Source organism: Coregonus lavaretus (genome assembly GCF_964263955.1).
Source record: "Coregonus lavaretus genome assembly, chromosome: 11".
Lineage (NCBI taxonomy): Eukaryota > Metazoa > Chordata > Actinopteri > Salmoniformes > Salmonidae > Coregonus > Coregonus lavaretus.
In genome coordinates, this window is record NC_139998.1 from 3,263,551 (window position 1) to 3,285,542 (window position 21,992).

Here is a 21,992-nt window from a genome sequence, read left to right on the forward strand (position 1 = left end):
CAATTATTTGGTTGTAATTTTGGGTAGAGCAGACATTTCCATATGTTTTTGTTAGCTGCATGTGCGACATAACTCCACCAGTCATACCGATAATATCATTTACGAAGATTATACCTTTTTTAAACATTTTATAAAAATAAAAATGTTAATCAATTAGTATATTTGAGTTTAACCACAATATTTGTTGCATTATTTGTTCTGTCGTTTCTGGAGGATTAAATTGAAATTGCAATCAACTTTCTATGGCTTGTTTTAGAAATAGTGATATTTGGGAGATTAGTTCCTTTTCAAATAACTGAAAGTGAGAGGTTGTAATCTGAATAAAGGGAAAAAGGCCATTCTTGAACATTGGGTGAGACAATCTTACTAATTTCCTAGAGAACCAGTTTGGATTTAAGTATAACTTTTGTATGAATAACGCTTTTAGTGATAGGTCTAATGCTTTAATATTTAATAATTTCTGTCCTCCAAATTCATATTCATTATATAAATAGGCCCGTTTAATTTCATCTGGCTTGCCGTTCCAAATAAAATGAAATATTTTTTTCTCATATAATTTAAAAAACTGTTCGCTAGGCGTAGGCAAGACCATTAGCAAATAGGTAAACTGGGATAATACTAAAGAGTTAATCAGGGTGATTTTTGAACAAATTGACAGGTATTTACCTTTCCATGGTAGCAAGATCTTATCTATTTTTGCTAACTTTCTATTGAAATTTATTGGAGTGAGATCATTTATTTCATTTGAGATATGTATTCCGAGTATATCCACATCAACATCCGACCATTTTATAGGTAAACTACATGGTAATGTAAAAATTGTATTTTTTAGTGATCAAATACGTAATATAGTACATTTATCATAATTTGGTTGTAATCCAGAGTGGTTAGAAAATGTATCTAGATCCTCTATGAGGCTGTGGATGTTTTCCTACTTACAAAGCATGTAGAGGTCTGTATTTTTTATCATATGTACACTTCAACTGTGAGAGACGGAATCTAAAACAAAAATCCAGAAAATCACATTGTATGATTTTTAAGTAATTCATTTGCATTTTATTGCATGACATAAGTATTTGATCACCTACCAACCAGTAAGAATTCCGGCTCTCACAGACCTGTTAGTTTTTCTTTAAGAAGCCCTCCTGTTCTCCACTCATTACCTGTATTAACTGCACCTGTTGAACTCGTTACCTGTATAAAAGACACCTGTCCACACACTCAATCAAACAGACTCCAACCTCTCCACAATGGCCAAGACCAGAGAGCTGTGTAAGGACATCAGGGATAAAATTGTAAACCTGCACAAGGCTGGGATGGGCTACAGGACAATTGGCAAGCAGCTTGGTGAGAAGGCAACAACTGTTGGCGCAATTATTAGAAAATGGAAAAAGTTCAAGATGACGGTCAATCACCCTCGGTATGGGGCTCCATGCAAGATCTCACCTCGTGGGGCATCAATGATCATGAGGAAGGAGAGGGATCAGCCCAGAACTACATGGCAGGACCTGGTCAATGACCTGAAGAGAGCTGGGACCACAGTCTCAAAGGAAACCATTAGTAACACACTATGCCGCCATGCATTAAAATCCTGCAGCGCACGCAAGGTACCCCTGCTCAAGCCAGCGCATGTCCAGGCCCGTCTGAAGTTTGCCAATTACCATCTGGATGATCCAGAGGAGGAATGGGAGAAGGTCATGTGGTCTGATGAGACAAAAATAGAGCTTTTTGGTCTAAACTCCACTCGCCGTGTTTGGAGGAAGTAGAAGGATGAGTACAACCCCAAGAACACCATCTCAACCGTGAAGCATGGAGGTGGAAACATTATTCTTTGGGGATGCTTTTCTGCAAAGGGGACAGGACGACTGCACCGTATTGAGGGGAGGATGGATGGGGCCATGTATCGCGAGATCTTGGCCAACAACCTCCTTCCCTCAGTAAGAGCATTGAAGATGGGTCGTGGCTGGGTCTTCCAGCATGACAACGACCCGAAACACACAGCCAGGGAAACTAAGGAGTGGCTCCGTAAGATGCATCTCAAGGTCCTGGAGTGGCCTAGCCAGTCTCCAGACCTAAACCCAATAGAAAATATTTGGAGGGAGCTGAAAGTCCGTATTTCCCAGCGACAGCCCGAAACGTGAAGGATCTAGAGAAGGTCTGTATGGAGGAGTGGGACAAAATCCCTGCTGCAGTGTGTGCAAACCTGGTCAAGACCTACAGGAAACGTATGATCTCTGTAATTGCAAACAAAGGTTTCTGTACCAAATATTAAGTTCTGCTTTTCTGATGTATCAAATACTTATGTCATCCAATAAAATGCAAATTAATTACTTAAAAATCATACAATGTGATTTTCTGGATTTTTGTTTTAGATTCCGTCTCTCACAGTTGAAGTGTACCTATGATAAAAAGTACAGACCTCTACATGCTTTGTAAGTAGGAAAACCTGCAAAATCAGCAGTGTATCAAATACTTGTTCTCCCCACTGTATATATAAACCCCAGTCGTACTTTATCAAATGCCTTTTTGAAGTCTGCTATGAATAGTAGGCCTGGTTTCCCAGATTTTTCATAGTGTTCTATTGTTTCCAGTACTTGCCTTATATTATCTCCAATGTATCGCCCATGTAAAAAACCTGTCTGATTAGAATGAATAATGTCCGTCAATACCTTTTTAATTCTATGCGCTATACATTTTGCTAGAATTTTTGCATCACAACACTGAAGTGTAAGGGGCCTCCAATTTTTTTTTATGTACTGGATCTTTAGATTTTCCACTTGTATCCTGTTTCAGTAATAATGAAATCAGACCTCCTTCTTGAGTGTCTGATAATCTACCATTTACATAGGAGTGGTTAAAACATGCTAATAATGGTCCTCTGAGTCTATCAAAAAAGGTTTGGTATACCTCGACTGGTATGCCATCCAACCCTGGAGTTTTCCCAGACTTAAAGACTTTAATTGCATCCAGAAGTTCCTCCTCTGTAATTTCACCTTCACATGAGTCTTTCTGTATGGCTGTTAATTTTACATTATCAATAGAAAAAAAATCTCTACAATTTGCTTCAGTTAGAGGAGATGAAGGCGACTGAAACAAAAACATATGCTTAAAGTACTTTGTTTCCTCCTTCAAAATATCATTTGGTGAATCATGGGTGACTCCATCATTTGTAACCAGTTTCAATAAATTATTTTTGGTAGCATTCCGATGTTGAAGATTTTCCCCATATTGCATCCAGTTTGCTTTATTTTTATAATATATTACACTTGATCTTTCTTGAATAAGTTTCTCAATTTCTTTTAGTTTTTCCTCTAATTTATTCTGAGCCTCTATGTTACAGTTTTTATTGCTATCAATCTGTTCTGTTAGACCTTCTATTTCCTTTGTTAGTGTGGACTCTTTTGACCTAAATTGCTTTTGTTTTCGAGATGAGTACTGAATTGCATGGCCTCTAAAGGCACATTTAAAAGTGTCCCATACAATAAGGGGATTTGCTGTACCTATGTTATGTCGGAAAAAGTCAGTTATAAATTCCTCTGTCCTAGTTAAAAACAAGTTATCATCCAATAGGCTTTGATAAAATGTCCAATATCCTCGCCCACGTGGAAATTCAGTAAGAGTAATGTATATGCCAATTATATGATGGTCCGACCGCATTCTGTCCCCTATCAACACTTTTTAAACTTTTGGTGCCAACGAGAATGACATAAGAAAGAAGTCAAGACGACTAGCTTGATTGAGTCTCCGACCATGTATATCTCACTAGATCAGGATATTTAAGCCTCCATATATCTACTAGTTCTAGTGTATCCATGACATTCACGATTTCCTTAAGAGCATGAGGGTGATTGTTTGTAGTGTGATTTCCTTTATGGTCCATTGAGCTATTTATAACGGTATTATAATCTCCCACCATAATAATAGAGTCTTGAATTGCTTGCAGAGTTGATAATTTATTATCTATATTGTCAAATAAGTGTGGATCATCATTATTTGGTCCGTAAAGGTTAATGAGCCATATCTGTTTATGGTCCAATAACATATTTAAAATAATCCATATACCTTGCGTATCTGTTTGGACAATTTGCACATTCAGATCGAAATTACTGTTAATTAATATCATCACCCCTTTTGAGTTTCTTTGCCCATGGGAGAAGTATATTTCGCCCCCCTGTCAAGGGCGTATGTGGATGTGGTGTTGGAGTCAGGCGCAGGACACAGAAGCTTAGTCCAACAGACTTTACTTGTCAAACATATACAAAATACAAAATAACGGGCCTCAACAAAACGGAGGCGAGCGATTACGCATACTGTGCGTCAATACACAAATACAAGAGATCACGCAAATCAGTGCGTAAATACACGAGAGAAAACTCACATCACCAACGGACAGGCGGACAACAACACACAATTACAAACAAAACCAAAGGAAACGTATAGGTGACATGATCAATACGTGATATGGAACAGGTGCACTAATCAGACAAAACCAAACAAACATAGATAACATCAAACGGTAGCAGCTAGTACTCCGGGGACGACGAACGCCGAAGCCTGCCCGAACAAGGAGGAGGAGCAGCCTCGGCGGAATTCGTGACACCGCCCCATTATTTTTCCACGCAACTTCATCTAGAATTGTTGAATGAGTTTCCTGTAAACAATAGATATTTTCATGATGTTATTTACCATCATTATCAATTAATATGCGTAATAATGTTGGCAGTTCATGCGTAGGATTTTAACCTATTGCCCTGGTCTTAACCACTGACTCAGAGTTCCTGAGAGAGATGGAGATAGCTTAGAGGAGTTTTCACAGCAGATCAGGCTAGAGGAAAAGGCAGTTAGAAGATTAGGAGTCTGAAGCTAGAAAGGAAGACAGGGAAAATGGAAGCCATTTAAACTTTTTTTAACAGATTGGCAGTGTCTGTGAGGAGTTGTCTGGTTGCCCAAGCCAGGTCTATTCATAACTCCTACACTCCCTAAAGGTAGATTTACTTCTAGCCGTCTCGGAAGAGTTAAGTACCGTCGCTTATATGTGAAATAAATGTAGCTCCCGACTAACAGTTCTTGTGCTGATGTTGCTACCAGAGGCAGTTTGGAACTCGGTAGTGAGTGTTGCAACCGAGGACAGACCATTTTTACGCACTACGCGCTTCAGCACTCAGCGGTCCCGTTCTGTGAGCTTGTGTGACCTACCACTTTGTGGCTGAGCAGTTCTTGCTCCTAGACGTTTCCACTTCACAATAACAGTGCTTACAGTTGACCGCGGCTGGTCTAGCAGGGCCGAAATTTGACGAACTGACTTGTTGGAAAGGTGGCATCCTATGACGGTGCCATGTTGAAAGTCACTGAGCTCTTCAGTAAGGCCATTCTACTGACAATGTTTGTCTATGGAGATTGCATGGCTCTGTGCTCGATTTGATACATCTGTCAGCAACGGATGTGGCTGAAATAGCCGAATCCACTCATTTCAAATCAAATCAAATTTTATTGGTCACATGCGCCGAATACAACAGGTGCAGACATTACAGTGAAATGCTTACTTACAGCCCTTAACCAACAGTGCATTTATTTTAAACAAAAAAGTAAGAATAAAACAACAACAAAAAAGTGTTGAGAAAAAAAGAGCAGAAGTAAAAAATAAAGTGACAGTAGGGAGGCTATATATACAATAGAATAAAGTGACAGTAGGGAGGCTATATATACAGGGGGGTACCGTTGCATAGTCAATGTGCGGGGGCACCGGCTAGTTGAGGTAATATGTACATGTGGGTAGAGTTAAAGTGACTATGCATAAATACTTAACAGAGTAGCAGCAGCGTAAAAAGGATGGGGTGGGGGGGCAGTGCAAATAGTCCGGGTAGCCATGATTAGCTGTTCAGGAGTCTTATGGCTTGGGGGTAGAAGCTGTTGAGAAGTCTTTTGGACCTAGACTTGGCACTCCGGTACCGCTTGCCGTGCGGTAGCAGAGAGAACAGTCTATGACTAGGGTGACTGGAGTCTTTGACAATTTTGAGGGCCTTCCTCTGACACCGCCTGGTATAGAGGTCCTGGATGGCAGGGAGCTTTGCCCCAGTGATGTACTGGGCCGTACGCACTACCCTCTGTAGTGCCTTGCGGTCAGAGGCCAAGCAGTTGCCATACCAGGCGGTGATGCAACCAGTCAGGATGCTCTCGATGGTGCAGCTGTAGAATTTTTTGAGGATCTGAGGACCCATGCCAAATCTTTTTAGTCTCCTGAGGGGGAATAGGCTTTGTCGTGCCCTCTTCACGACTGTCTTGGTGTGTTTGGACCATGATAGTTCGTTGGTGATGTGGACACCAAGGAACTTGAAGCTCTCAACCTGTTCCACTACAGCCCCGTCGATGAGAATGGGGGCGTGCTCAGTCCTCTTTTTTTTCCTGTAGTCCACAATCATCTCCTTTGTCTTGGTCACGTTGAGGGAGAGGTTGTTGTCCTGGCACCACACGGCCAGATCTCTGACCTCCTCCCTATAGGCTGTCTCATCGTTGTCGGTGATCAGGCCTACCACTGTTGTGTCGTCGGCAAACTTAATGATGGTGTTGGAGTCGTGCCTGGCCATGCAGTCATGGGTGAACAGAGAGTACAGGAGGGGACTGAGCACGCACCCCTGAGGGGCCCCCGTGTTGAGGATCAGTGTGGCAGATGTGTTGTTACCTACCCTTACCACCTGGGGGCGGCCCGTCAGGAAGTCCAGGATCCAGTTGCAGAGGGAGGTGTTTAGTCCCAGGATCCTTAGCTTAGTGATGAGCTTTGAGGGCACTATGGTGTTGAATGCTGAGCTGTAGTCAATGAATAGCATTCTCACGTAGGTGTTCCTCTTGTCCAGGTGGGAAAGGGCAGTGTGGAGTGCGATAGAGATTGCATCATCTGTGGATCTGTTGGGGCGGTATGCAAATTGGAGTGGGTCTAGGGTTTCTGGGATTATGCTGTTGATGTGAGCCATGACCAGTCTTTCAAAGCACTTCATGGCTACAGACGTCAGTGCCACGGGTCGGTAGTCATTTAGGCAGGTTATCTTAGAGTTCTTGGGCACGGGGACTATGGTGGTCTGCTTGAAACATGTTGGTATTACAGACTCAGTCAGGGACATGTTGAAAATGTCAGTGAAGACACTTGCCAGTTGGTCAGCACATGCTCGGAGTACACGTCCTGGTAATCCGTCTGGCCCTGCGGCCTTGTGAATGTTGACCTGCTTAAAAGTCTTACTCACATCGGCTACGGAGAGCGTGATCACATAGTCGTCCGGAACAGCTGGTGCTCTCATGCATGCTTCAGTGTTGCTTGCCTCGAAGCGAGCATAGAAGTGGTTTAGCTCGTCTGGTAGGCTTGTGTCACTGGGCAGCTCGCGGCTGTGCTTCCCTTTGTAGTCTGTAATAGTTTTCAAGCCCTGCCACATCCGACGAGCGTCAGAGCCAGTGTAGTATGATTCAATCTTAGACCTGTATTGACTCTTTGCCTGTTTGATGGTTCGTCGGAGGTCATAGCGGGATTTCTTATAAGCGTCCGGGTTAGAGTCCCGTTCCTTGAAAGCGGCAGCTCTACCCTTTAGCTCAGTGCGGATGTTTCCTGTAATCCATGGCTTCTGGTTGGGGTATGTACGTACGGTCACTGTGGGGACGACATCATCGATGCACTTATTGATGAAGCCAGTGACTGATGTGGTGTACTCCTCAATGCTGTCTGAAGAATCCCTGAACATGTTCCAGTCTGTGCTAGCAAAACAGTCCTGTAGCTTAGCATCTGCGTCATCTGACCACTTTTTTATTAGCCGAGTCACTGGTGCTTCCTGCTTCAGTTTTTGCTTATAAGCAGGAATCAGGAGGATAGAGTTATGGTCAGATTTGCCAAATGGAGGGCGAGGGAGAGCTTTGTATGCGTCTCTGTGTGTGGAGTAAAGGTGGTCTAGAGTTTTTTCCCCTCTGGTTGCACATTTAACATGCTGGTAGAAATGAGGTAGAACGGATTTAAGTTTCCCTGCATTAAAGTCCCCTGCTACTAGGAGCGCTGCATCTGGATGAGCGTTTTCCTGTTGATTAATGGCCTTGTACAACTCATTCAGTGCAATCTTAATGCCAGCATTGGTTTGTGGTGGTAAATAGACAGCTATGAAAAGTATAGATGAAAACTCTCTTGGTAAATAGTGTGGTCTACAGCTTATCATAAGATACTCTACCTCAGGCGAGCAAAACCTTGAGACTTCCTTAGTATTTGATTTTGTGCACCAGCTGTTGTTTACAAAAATACAGAGACCGCCACCCCTCGTCTTACCCGAGTCTGCCGTTCTGTCCTGCCGATGTAGCGTATAGCCTGCTAGCTGAATGTTGTCATTGTTGTCATTCAGCCACGACTCCGTGAAACATAAGATATTACAGTTTTTAATGTCCCGTTGGTAGGATAACCGTAATCTTAAATCGTCCATTTTATTATCCAAAGCTTGAACGTTGGCTAATAGGATTGATGGGAGAGGCAGTTTACTCGTTCGCCGTCGGATCTTTACAAGGCACCCCGACCTACGTCCACGGTATCTCCGTCTCTTCCTCACGCGAATGACGGGGATCTGGGCCTTGTCTGGAGTCTGTAGAATATCCTTCGCGAACGCCTCGTTGAAGAAAAAGTGTTCGTCCAACGCGAGGTGAGTAATCGCTGTCCTGATATCCAGAAGCTCTCTTTGGTTATAAGAGACGATGGCATAAACATTATGTACAAAATAAATTACAAATAACGCGGAAAAACACACATAATAGTACAATTGGTTAGAGGGCTGTAAAACGGCAGCCATCTTCTTCCGGCGCTGTTTCATTTGAAGGGGTGTCCACATACTTTTGTATATATAGTGTAGCTGTTCTGATGTCCAGAAGCTCTTTTCGGTCATAGGAAACGATGGCGGAAACATTATGTACAAAAAAGTTAAGATCAGCACAAAAAAACACAAAATAGTAGAATTTGTCAGGAGCCCATAAAATGGAAGCTATCCATTGTAGCGCCATGCTATACCATGACTTACATTATATTTCTGCCTGTAATACTGGGGCTGTGTCTCAAATGTCATCCACGGCCTTGTTTAAAAGTAGTGTACTATATAGGGAATAGCGTACCATTTGGGAAACACCCTGGAACTTTTCCCCCAAAACATACCCTCATTTAACACTGCGAGGGAGAGAGATGCTTGGCTGGGCACATGGCTTCACACTATCTGCTCTACATTCTCCATAAGATCTGCTCTACAGCCAATACTCTCTGCACTCTACACAGGCCAAGCCAGTGATAGTCTCTCAACCCTCTCCCCCTCTTTATGAAAAAGGTAAGAGACACTAACACACAAACTGGCCTCTCTTGCAAAATAGATTTCATCTTAATGACAGTAAACTGCAAAGGTTAAATTAAAAAAGTAATGTGGAGGGGGGGGGGGGGGGGGGGGGGGGGGTGTGGTTGTGGTTAGGTTCTCTTTAAAAATAGAACACCCTTGGCTGTATGGTGGTTTCTCCTTGAGAGTGTCACTTTCAGCTCAATTCACGAAGTGACTCTATTTGCGCGCCCCCCCCCCCCTCCCCTATCTCTCCTCTCCACCATCTCCCCATCTCTCCTCCCATCATCCCGCCCTCCTAACCAAGGACAGTAATGAAGTGACTATTCACCCCATCTCCCCCCTCCCTCCCTCATCTCACCCATCATCTCTCCCCTACCCCCCATTCAGGACAGATGTACCAGCAGGACAAGGACACTGTGTCTGCTCTGAGCCAAATGGCACCCTATTCCCTATTTAGTGCACTACTTTTGACCAGGGCCCAGTCAAAAGTAGTGCACTATATAGGGAATAGGGTGCCATTTGGGAGTTAGCTGTCTGAGCCAAACTCCCCCTCCCTCAACCCCGACCATGAGCCTGCATACCAAATCCTCACCCTCCCTCCTTACCCTCCCTCCCTCACCGCCCCTCCTCACAGCCCCCTCACCTTCACCCACCCTGCCCCTCACCCACCTTACCCTCCCTCCCTCCCTCCTTAACCCCCCGCCCGAACCATGAGCCATGAGGCTGCATACCAAGTCATCATTAACCCATCAGACATTGCTGGGATCATGAGGACGGAACTTGACACTCTTAAATGATCACCTATAATTGACCCCTAGGGACCAGGCTGATTGTCCCCTCTCCACCGTGCAGGGGGAGTGTGTGTGTGTGTGCGTGCGTGCGTGCGTGCGTGCGTGTAGGAAACAGTACATTGTTTGCATCAGGCTGGATACAGAAGGCCACACACACACACACACACCCACACATGCTGGTTAAAAGCCCAGGTGGAAACATCCAGTACTGCTACTCCTCTGCCATCAGGCAAGGTATTTTAATTGGTTCAGAGAAGGCTATAACATATAGATATAGATCCTGGCTGCTGGCACCCGCCCACCCGACTAGAATCACTATTCTCGACGGGTCTGACCTAGAGTATGTGGACAACTACAAATACCTAGGTGTCTGGTTAGACTGTAAACTCTCCTTCCAGACTCACATTAAGCATCTCCAATCCAAAGTTAAATCTAGAATCAGCTTCCTATTTCGTAACAAAGCCTCCTTCACTCATGATGCCCTCGTAAAACTGACTATCCTACCGATCCTTGACTTCGGCGATGTAATTTACAAAATAGGCTCCAACACTCTACTCAGCAAATTGGATGTAGTCTATCACAGTGCCATCCGTTTTGTCACCAAAGCCCCATATACTACCCACCACTGTGACCTGTACGCTCTTGTTGGCTGGTCCTCACTACATATTCGTCGCCAAACCCACTGGCTCCAGGCCAATCTATAAATCACTGCTAGGCAAATCCCCGCCTTATCTTAGCTCATTGGTCACCATAGCAACACCCACCCGTAGTATGCGCTCCAGCAGGTATATCTCACTGGTCATCCCCAAAGCCAACACCTCTTTTGGCCGCCATTCCTTCCAGTTCTCTGCTGCCAATGACTGGAACGAACTGCAAAAATCTCTGAAGCTGGAGACTCTTATCTCCCTCACCAACTTTAAGCATCAGTTGCCAGAGCACCTTACCGATCACTGCACCTGTACACAGCCCATCTGAAATTAGCCCACCCAACTACCTCATCCCCATATTGTTATTTATTTTGCTCATTTGCACCCCAGTATCTCTATTTGCACATCATCTCTTGCACATCTATCATTCCAGTGTTAATACTAATTGTAATTATTTTGCACTATGGCCTATTTATTGCCTTACCTCCATAACTTGCTACATTTGCACACACTGTATATATATATATATATATATATATATATATATATATATATATATATATATTTCCTGTTGTATTTTTGACTTTATGTTTTGTTTTACCCCATATGTAACTCTGTGTTGTTGTTTTTAATCGCACTGCTTTGCTTTATCTTGGCCAGGTCGCAGTTGTAAATGAGAACTTGTTCTCAACTGGCTTACCTGGTTAAATAAAGGTGAAATAAAAAAAAAATAAAAAAAACAGCTCTTATAGATTTAAGATGAGATCTTATAGATTACCTCTACAGGCACTATACTGTACACCAAGACAAGTCGGTAAGATATCCTCGCTCAGTAGACCCATTTATAATTGATCTTCATTGTACTAAAAAGCCTAGTTAAGATAAGAAGAAAATCAGTACAGGCATTTGGAGCCAAAACAGCTATTGGGAAACGGCATTACGTATATTACAGTTTCAGAAACTGCTGCATGCCAGTAATCCCCTTTATGGCGTCTAGGGAGCGCTCTTCATGCTGGTACAGTCCCAATGAGTGAGTCTGAGGATGTCCTCTGACCAGGCAGCTGACACAGTCCTGAACAATAGTCTGATTAACTAACAGTCTAACTAACAGTCTTTCCAATCTGGACACAGACAGAATGATAGAGTCCTCCCAGAGAGAGAGAGAGAGAGACAGAGACAGAGACAGAGAGAGAGAGAGAGAGGTCTGCCATCTAGCATTCTTCAATTCAATATAACTTCAGGAGGAGGGGGAAAGATCCTGGCTGATATCCATGGCTTGGTGTGGTGGTGATCCTTGTCCTCCTTCGTCTTTTCCCTCCTCCTCCTCCTCCTCCTACCTCACCCTCCTCCACCTCCTTGTCCCATCCCATCCACCCCCCTCCTCCATCTCCTCCTCTACATTCTCCTACATACAGCAGATAGGCTTTGCTCCAGTTCCCACTTAATAGTGTCAACACCTCTATCAGACAGAGTGGAGATAGTAACAGGCTCAGGGAGGATGGATCGATACATAGCCCAGGGATGGCAGACGGTCGATGGGCATTGATCCCCTGAAGCACCCCCTCTCCTCCTTAGTCCTCTCTCTCCTTTTCTTTTTTTCTTTCTCTCTCTCTCTTTTTTTTCTCTCTGTGTATGCGGTAGTGGTGAACAATGAACACATAAACACACTTGTGGTCTGCTGTGTGGCTCAGTTGGTAACAGGATGTCTCTAGCAACAAACGACTAGGTTGTGGGTTTAATTCCTGCAGGGTGCAACCAGGGGGTTCTCAGGGGGCTGTAGACACACACACACACACACACACACACACACACACACACACACACACACACACACTGGGGCTTTCCATGAGAACGAGCTCTAAATCAATGTAAATCATGTGTGAAACGATAATATGCTGATGACAATGGGGTATATTATTAGACTGACTGTGTTCCTGGGTTCAGACCATTTAAACCGGAATGCTCTGGGAATGGACGTATGGAATGGATTGTCTGCCTAGGCATGTGTTGATAGAATCAATGATTATCAAAGCACACACATCGTTCATTGCATTACAAACTCCTTTGAATATCGTCCAAATTGAAGAACACACATCATTACATTGGAACCTTCTCAGAATAACCCACCACATCTACTATCACAAAACAGTCTTCTGCTACTTCCAAAATCTAGATACTACTGTAATAGCAACCAAGCTTGTCCAGATTCTAGAAACTACAGTAAACCCACTGGGCACAGACGTCCTTTCAACGTCTAGTTTTGATTTACATTTGCATGAGATGTCAACAAAAATGTCACCATATCATTGGATTTAGGTTAAAAGTTGGGTGAAAAAAATACGGAACTCCCTTACGTTGATTACTTTTTGCAAATCCAATCAATTGTCCACGTTAATTCAACATCATCAGATTGATTTTGTTTTTGTTGAAATGATGTGAAAACAACGTTGATGCGACCAGTATTTTGCCCAGTGGGAAAGCCTTAGACCTCCACTAACAGATTGATTGAGAGGAGAGAGAAGATTGAGAGGAGCGTGATGTGGAGATGCTGCTATCCCAGGCTATTGTTCTCAATTCAATCAGAGTTGACATCACTGTTGTCTTTGTCAGTGCACCACATAAACACTGGTGACAATGACATCACAGATGGCCTTATGGACGTAAGCAGCGACAGAAACAGGTCCTTATAGGGACAGACAATCCCCTCTGTCTAGCAGTAAACACTAGTATGCACACACACACACGCATGCAGGCACGCACACTTCTGGCAGGGTTATACTGTGAGGGAAAAAATTATTTGATCCCCTGCTGATTTTGTACATTTGCCCACTGACAAAGAAATGATCAGTCTATAATTTTAATTGTAGGTTATTTTTATCAGTGAGAGACAGAATAACAACAACAAAAATCAGAAAAACACATGTAAAAAATGTTATAAATTGATTTGCATTTTAATGAGGGAAATACGTTTTTGACCCCCTCTCACTCAGAAAGATTTCTGGCTCCCAGGTGTCTTTTATACAGGTAATGAGCTGAGATTAGGAGCACACTCTTAAAGGGAGTGCTCCTAATCTCAGCTTGTTACCTGTATAAAAGACACCTGTCCACAGAAGCATTCAATCAATCAGATTCCAAACTCTCCACCATGGCCAAGACCAAAGAGCTCTCCAAGGATGTCAGGGACAAGATTGTAGACCTACACAAGTCTGGAATGGGCTACAAGGTGAGAAGGTGACAACAGTTGGTGCGATTATTCGCAAATGGAAGAAACACAAAATAACTGTCAATCTCCCTTGGCCTGGGGCTCCATGCAAGATCTCACCTCGTGGAGTTGCAATGATCATGAGAACGGTAAGGAATCAGCCCAGCACTACACGGGAGGATCTTGTCAATGATCTCAAGGCAGCTGGGACCATAGTCACCAAGAAAACAATTGGTAACACACTACGCCGTGAAGGACTGAAATCCTGCAGCGCCCGCAAGGTCCCCCTGCTCAAGAAAGCACATATACATGCCCGTCTGCAGTTTGCCAATGAACATCTGAATGATTCAGAGGAGAACTGGGTGAAAGTGTTGTGGTCAGATGAGACCAAAATCGAGCTCTTTGGCATCAACTCAACTCGCCGTGTTTGGAGGAGGAGGAATGATGCCTATGACACCAAGAACACCATCCCCACCGTCAAACATGGAGGTGGAAACATTATTCTTTGGGGGTGTTTTTCTGCTAAGGGGACAGGACAACTTCACCGAATCAAAGGGACGATGGACGGGGCCATGTACCGTCAAATCTTGGGTGAGAACTTCCTTCCCTCAGCCAGGGCATTGAAAATGGGTCGTGGATGAGTATTACAGCATGACAATGACCCAAAACACACGGCCAAGTCAACAAAGGAGTGGCTCAAGAAGAAGCACATTAAGGTCCTGGAGTGGCCTAGCCACTTTGCAGACCAGTGTTTGGCATCTCCACCTAACACTACCCACTGGGCACACAATGGTTGAATCAACATTGTTTCCACACCATTTTAATGAAATGATGTTGAACCAACGTGGAATAGACGTTGAATTGACGTCTGTGCCCAGTTGTTAGTTCCTGTTACTGCAAACAAAGCGCTCTGGGGTGAAGTTTCCCCTAGGTACAGATCTAAGATCAGCCTCCCCTCCCCCTCCCCCAATACTAACCTTAACCATCAGTGGGAAAAATGCAAAACTGACCCAAGATCTGTGTCTAGGGGTAACTTCACCCTACACCAAACAAAGCACAGCACATCAGAGCTGCGGGAGCACTTTAGGAACAGCTTGGATGGCCATTTGTCGAATGAGTGATCACTCACACTCTGTTCCCTATTACCAGGTTATATGTTAGTTAGACAGAGGACGAGAACCACAGGCCAAACCATGCCTGAAACCTGTTACAGTTTGCTTTGCTGGTGTGTTAGCTAAGCCTCTCACCGTGAGGCTGTTTTTGAAGGAACATATTCAAGACAGGCTACAATACAGAGGGATAGAGGGATCCGACTGAGTGCATGGAAAGAGAAAAGGTTAAAAAAAACATCAGCAGGGCCTTATTGTGCTACAGGTTGTACCTTAGAGGGGATCAAAACCAAAGCCTGGAGAAAGTGTGTTTGTGTCTCAAAAGAAAAAGGAAGATGGTCATCTGCTACACACATGTAAATATACCACTGATTTAATAAAACAAAGTAAAATTACATGTGCATAGTGCATTCCACAGGTCACGATTATAAGTGAGTGTTCAAAAAATATATAAAATTAGGAAAGGTTTCATGGCACACCTGAGTGTTGGGAACCACTGCTCTGGGCTACCATCTGGAAATGGAAATAAATTATTTCAGCCATAAAAGTTCAGGCAAAAACACACAAACGCACACACACCCACACACGCACACACACCCACACGCTTGTTTGCTAGCTTTAAAAGGGAAAGCTGTATGGTGAAAGGTTTACATGTCTGTCTGCAGTCTATGTTGTGGCTTTGTCTGAAGTCCACTTTAACCTCTCGATCTATGCATGTCTGCTGCTAAGGCGTGCTTTGAATGCTAATGCTATAGATCTCTATGTTAATAAGGGGTCTCACAAAGACCCGACCACTGCACCGCTGCGACAGGCTGAGGGGACAAAGCCCACTGGTGGTGTCTTAGTAAGACATAGCCATCCTTCTCTGAGCTCTGGTGGTGTACATAAGACCCAGCTATCCCTTGCCATTCCCTTGGCTCTTATCAAGGCACGGATGTACAGTATGTTGCAATGGAACGCAGACTATCAGTAATCTCTGTAGCAAGCTTGAGACCCAGATCATTCACCAGAATCCTTCTCCAAGCCTATAAGACCCAGCCATCCTTCACCAAGCCTATAAGACCCAGCCATCCTTCACCAAGCCTATAAGACCTAGCCATCCTTCTCCAAGCCTATAGGACCCAGCCATCCTTCACCAAGCCTATAAGACCTAGCCATCCTTCTCCAAGCCTATAGGACCCAGCCATCCTTCTCCAAGCCTATAAGACCCAGCCATCCTTCTCCAAGCCTATAAGACCCAGCCATCCTTCTCCAAGCCTATAGGACCCAGCCATCCTTCACCAAGCCTATAAGACCCAGCCATCCTTCACCAAGCCTATAAGACCCAGCCATCCTTCTCCAAGCCTATAAGTCCCAGCCATCCTTATCCAAGCCTATAAGACCCAGCCATCCTTCACCAAGCCAACTGGTGGTGTGTATAAGATCCTTCGTCAAACCCTCATGCCTCCTGTTGACTCACGCACGCACGCACGCACGCACGCACGCACGCACGCACGCACGCACGCACGCACGCACGCACGCACGCACGCACGCACGCACGCACGCACGCACGCACGCACGCACGCACGCACGCACGCACGCACGCACGCACGCACGCACGCACGCACGCACGCACGCACGCACGCACGCACGCACGCACGCACGCACGCACGCACGCACGCACGCACGCACGCACGCACGCACGCACGCACGCACGCACGCACGCACGCACGCACGCACGCACGCACGCACGCACGCACGCACGCACGCACGCACGCACGCACGCACGCACGCACGCACACACACACACACACACACACACACACACACACACACACACACACACACACACACACACACACACACACACACACACACACACACACACACACACACACACACTTACTCACTCACACACACACACACACACACCTCAGTGTGCTTGATTAAACTGGGGCTGGAGGAAGAGGACAGCAGTTTGGGCCTAAACACCTCCACAATTCTCTGGGCTAAGATAGACATGCACAGGGAAGGAACTGATGTGAGAAAATCACAGAGGGAGAGGAGGCTTTGAGAAATGGGGAATTGAGAATTGAAGTATTTTTGGGAGAAAAGTTTTAGGCAGGCAAACTCTTTGTTGAAGCTATATGCTGAGAGATCATGAGTTGAGATTTCGATGGGGCGGCAGGTAGCTTAGTGGTTAAGAGCGTTGTGCCAGTAACCGAAAGGTCGCTGGTTCTAATCCCCGAGCCGACTAGGTGAAAAATCTGTCTGTGCCCTTGAGCAAGGCACTTAACCCTAATTGCTCCTGTAAGTCGCTCTGGATAAGAGCGTCTGCTAAATGACAAAAATGTAATGTAAAATGAAGTGAATGTAACATACCATGAGTTTCTGTTTCTGCGTCTTCGTTCAGATGAAGCAGACGAGTTCTCTCTGTTTCCCCTCCTCTCCTGTTTTCATTTAGCTGTGGACAGAAAGTCAGACACAGGTCAGAGGTCAGGGGTCATAGATCAGATGTGCAGAACCGTAATGGTTAGTTTCTCTATTTTTACTAACTTACAGAGAAACTGTCTCCAGAACAGGCATGAAGAACATGTGCTGAACCACAATGATGACAGTCAGTTTCTCTGTGCAGAAAACATGTAGGACCCGGGCATTAAGAACATGTACACTGAACAAAAATATGAACGTTAACATGTAAAGTGTTGGTCCCATGCTTCATGAGCTGAAATAAAATATACCAGAAATGTTCCATACGCACAAAAAGCTTATTTCTCTCAAATTCTGTGCACAAATTTGTTTATATCCCTGTCAGTAAGCATTTCTCCTTTGCCAAGATAATCCATGCACCTGACAGGTGTGGCATATCAAGAAGCTGATTAAACAGCATGATCATTACACAGGTGCACCTTGTGCTGGGGACAATAAAAAGAGAGTGCAATTGGCATGCTGACTGCAGGACTGTCCACCAGAGCTGTTGCCAGAGAATTTTATATTAATTTCTCGACCATAGGCCGCCTCCAACGTCGTTATAGAGAATTTGTCAGTACACCCAACTGGCCTCACAACCACAGACCACATGTAACCACGCCAGCCCAGGACCTCCACATCTGCCTTCTTCACCTGTGGGATTGTCTGAGACCAGCCACCCGTACAGCTGATGAAACTGTGGGATTGCTCAACTGAATAATTTCTGCACAAACTGTCAGAAACCGTCTCAGGGAAGCTCAACTGCGTGCTCATCGTCCTCACCAGGGTCTTGACCTGACTGCAGTTTGGCGTCGTAACCGACTTCAGTAGGCAAATGCTCACCTTTGATGGCCACTGGCACGCTGAAGAAGTGTGCTCTTCACGGATTAACCCCGGTTTCAACTGTACCGAGAGATGGCAGACATGGGGTCATTTACATTTACATTTACGTCATTTAGCAGACGCTCTTATCCAGAGCGACTTACATTATTATTATTTTTTTCATACCCCCTGTGGGAATCGAACCCACAACCCTGGTGTTGCAAACGCCATGCTCTATCAACTGAGCTACATCCCTGCCGGCCATTCCCTCCCCTACCCTGGACGACGCTGGGCCAATTGCGCGCCGCCCCATGGGTCTCCCGGTCACGGCCGGCTACGACAGAGCCTGGATTCGAACCAGGATCTCTAGTGGCACAGCTAGCACTGCGATGCAGTGCCTTAGACCACTGCGCCACTCAGGAGGGTGTGGGTGAGCAGTTAGCTGATGTCAACGTTTTGAAATGAGTGCCCCATGGTGGTGGTGGGGTTATGGTATGGGCAGGCATCAGCTACAGACAACGAACACAATTGTATTTGATCAATGGCAATGTGAATGCACAGAGATACTGTGATGAGATCCTGAGGCCCATTGTCGTGTCATTCATCCGCTGCCATCACTTCATGTTTCAGCATGATAATGCACAGCCCCATGTCGCAAGGATTTGTACATAACTCCTGGAAGCTGAAAATGTCCCAGTTCTTCCATGGCCTGCGTACTCACCAGACATGTCACCCATTGAGCATGTTTGGGATGCTCTGGATCGACGTGTACGACAGCGTGTTCCAGTTCCCGCCAATATCCAGCAACTTCACACAGCTATTGAAGAGGAGTGGGACAACATTCCACAGGTCACAATCAACAGCCTGATCAACTCTATGCGAAGGAGATGTGTCGCGCTGCATGAGGCAAATGGTGGTCACACCATTTGATCCACGCCCCTACTTTTATTCCTAAGGTACTGTATCTGTGACCAACAGATGCATATCTGCATTCCCAGTTAAATCCATATATTATTTATTTTAATTGACAGCTGCCTCTAATAGTTCCACAGTGTGTCTCTGTGTGTGTGTTACCAGTCAGGTAAAATTGTAATGCCTGCTGCCAAGATAGCCTGGCGGGTAGGAGCGTTGGGCCAGTAACTGAAAGGTTGCTGGATCGATTCCCCGAGCTGACAAAGTAAAAATCTGTTGTTCTGCTTTGCCCCTGAGCAAGACAGTTAATCCACTGTTCCCGGATGTTGATTAAGGCAGCCCCCCGCACCTCTCTGTTTCAGAGGAGTTGGGTTAAATGCGGAAGACACATTTCAGTTGAATGCATTCAGTTGTACAACTGACTAGGTATCCCCCTTTCCCCTATTAGGGATCTGTGTACCATACAGTTCAGTTAATTGGCCCTTTATTACTGTGTACCACGTTCAATAATATTATATATATATCCATTTAGCAGATGGTTTTATCCAAAGCAACTTACAGTCATGCATGCATACATGTTACGTATGGGTGGCCCCGGGAATCGGACCCACAACCCTGGCGGTGCAGTGCCATGCTCAACTAACTGTGACATTCAGGGTTGCACACGTGCGCGCACACACGCACACACTCCTCATACCGGTTCTATCTGATGCTAACCTTGATTAGCATCTCATGCATTATACATAGGGAAACTAGCATACATTGCTAAATACACTTTGCTAGCGCTAACTGTCAAAATGGATATTCAACTTAGTGTGGCTAATGAGCCTAAATGCTTTTAACTTTTCCTACTTCGCTCTTCTGTTCTTTTCAGTTTGCTTTTCAGTTTGCTTTCTTTGCCACAAGTGTCTAAGTGAATCCCAGCTGAAAATAATTATATGGCAATGCAATGGAGAGCCAACTACTGCTAGTAGCTATTCCTGCCTGCTTCAACCTAATGCAAAAATAGTCAGAGGAGTTATTCTGATTGAATGACAATTCTTTGGAGTGGATTTCAAAGTGATTGGCAGTGGCTTTGACAACTGTAACATCAAATATCTATGGATAGAAGCGTTAGCTGTCTGTGGAGACATTCTCCTCCATTACATACTGTGTGTATTCTACCTCTTACAGATTCTGGGATGGAATGGAGAATCATAATGTCCCGTGAGTACTCTGCAACCAGAGCCTAAGCCATCATCATCATCATCATCATCATCCTTCTATCCTTCCACACCATATTGCCAGCAGTCTCGTACAGAATCAACAAGACACCGAACTGACACTTGCAGCTCACCAACCACCCATAGAACAATAACAAGAACACACTCACACCAACCCCCATATAGCACACGCACACGCGCACACAAACAGACACACACACTAGCGAGGCAGAGAGATGCTCCGAAATTATACACTGTTATCACAGGGTTTAGCACTGTGAGACCCTACACAGTAAACACCCAGGGAATCAATAAACCTCCACAGAGGATATAGAGGCACACATCTACAGTACGTGGAATCAAAATCCATCTTTAGGAGAGCAACAGAGGTGTTTTAGACCAATTTTACAGCCTACTTGTTTACAAACAATCCAATATCATCGGCTCTATTTGCTTCTTGGACAGACAGAGAGACAGATCTTTTGTCTATCAGGCAAGTCTATCAATACCTAACCCCCCCTCCCATATATCAATAGCAGCCATACTTAGAAGTGTGTACTGAAACAAAAGGGGTCAAAGTCTATCTATTCCGCCAAGCTGGTAGCAAAAAAGCCTCTCCATGCCCTGTGCTTGGTGCTATTGCGGTTGGCAGGTAGCCTAGCGGTTAAGAGCATTGGGCCAGTAACCGAAAGGTCGCTTGTTTGAATCCCCAGGCTGAAAAATCTGCCGATGTTCCCTTGAGCAAGGCACCTGACCCTAATTGCTCCAAGGTCGCTGTCAATAATGGCTGATCCCTAGCCGTGACCCCACTCTCCGAGGATGTCTCAGGGGAGTGGGATATGCAAAAAAATACACATTTCCAATTCACACATGTGTGAAATAGGACACATGCAAGCAGCCACCTAATTATTTGCTGGCAGAGAGAAAGCAACAGTAGAGAGGGTATGCATTCTTTACAGATCTCCATGGTAACCTTCCACAGGGGGAAAGTGGAGCACCAATAGGATCAGAGTGAGAGACTCAGCAAGGCGGCGGTATTGGGTGTATGTTATGTGGGGTGAGGGGGAGATCGGCAACATTCGCACACACACACACAGAGCGACTAAGAAAGCAACAACAAAAGGACAGAGAAATAGTACAGACCCTTGCCTCGTGGGAGACTAGAAAGGCCAGGCCATTGAGGGTCCGAGTGAGAGAGAGAAAGAGAAAATAGAGAATGAAAGACTTCCACCACCAGACAATAGGTTTCATCTACATCCACTCAAAAGAAACCCTTTCAAGTAGGGCTTCTAAATCCCTTTTACTCTCCAATCGTTGACATTTAAGCATCGACCGCTGTGTGAGAGATTTACACATCAAGCCTCTAGCTAATTGAATAGTGTCTGTTGATATTCAGGTTTATTATTGCATCTACTGTCATACTCACTGAAAATCGGTGGTGGAGTACCATAAGGATGTGTTCTAACGCCCACCTTGTTCGGGATCTACTGTCGTCTTACACACTTTCATCAACCCTACCTCATTTAT

At 44.9% G+C, this 21,992-nt stretch overlaps 1 protein-coding gene across 1 annotated transcript in view; it reads right to left on the reverse strand.

Annotated features, from left to right (window-relative positions):
* LOC311136805 (tetraspanin-18B) overlaps nt 1-21,992 on the reverse strand; it is a 108,059-nt gene that overhangs the window by 18,257 nt on the left and 67,810 nt on the right. The window contains exon 2 of the mRNA XM_084171086.1: nt 17,443-17,524. Coding sequence (XP_084027212.1) covers nt 17,443-17,445 — 3 coding nt within the window. The 5' untranslated portion in view covers nt 17,446-17,524. The remainder of the gene's footprint in view (nt 1-17,442; nt 17,525-21,992) is intronic.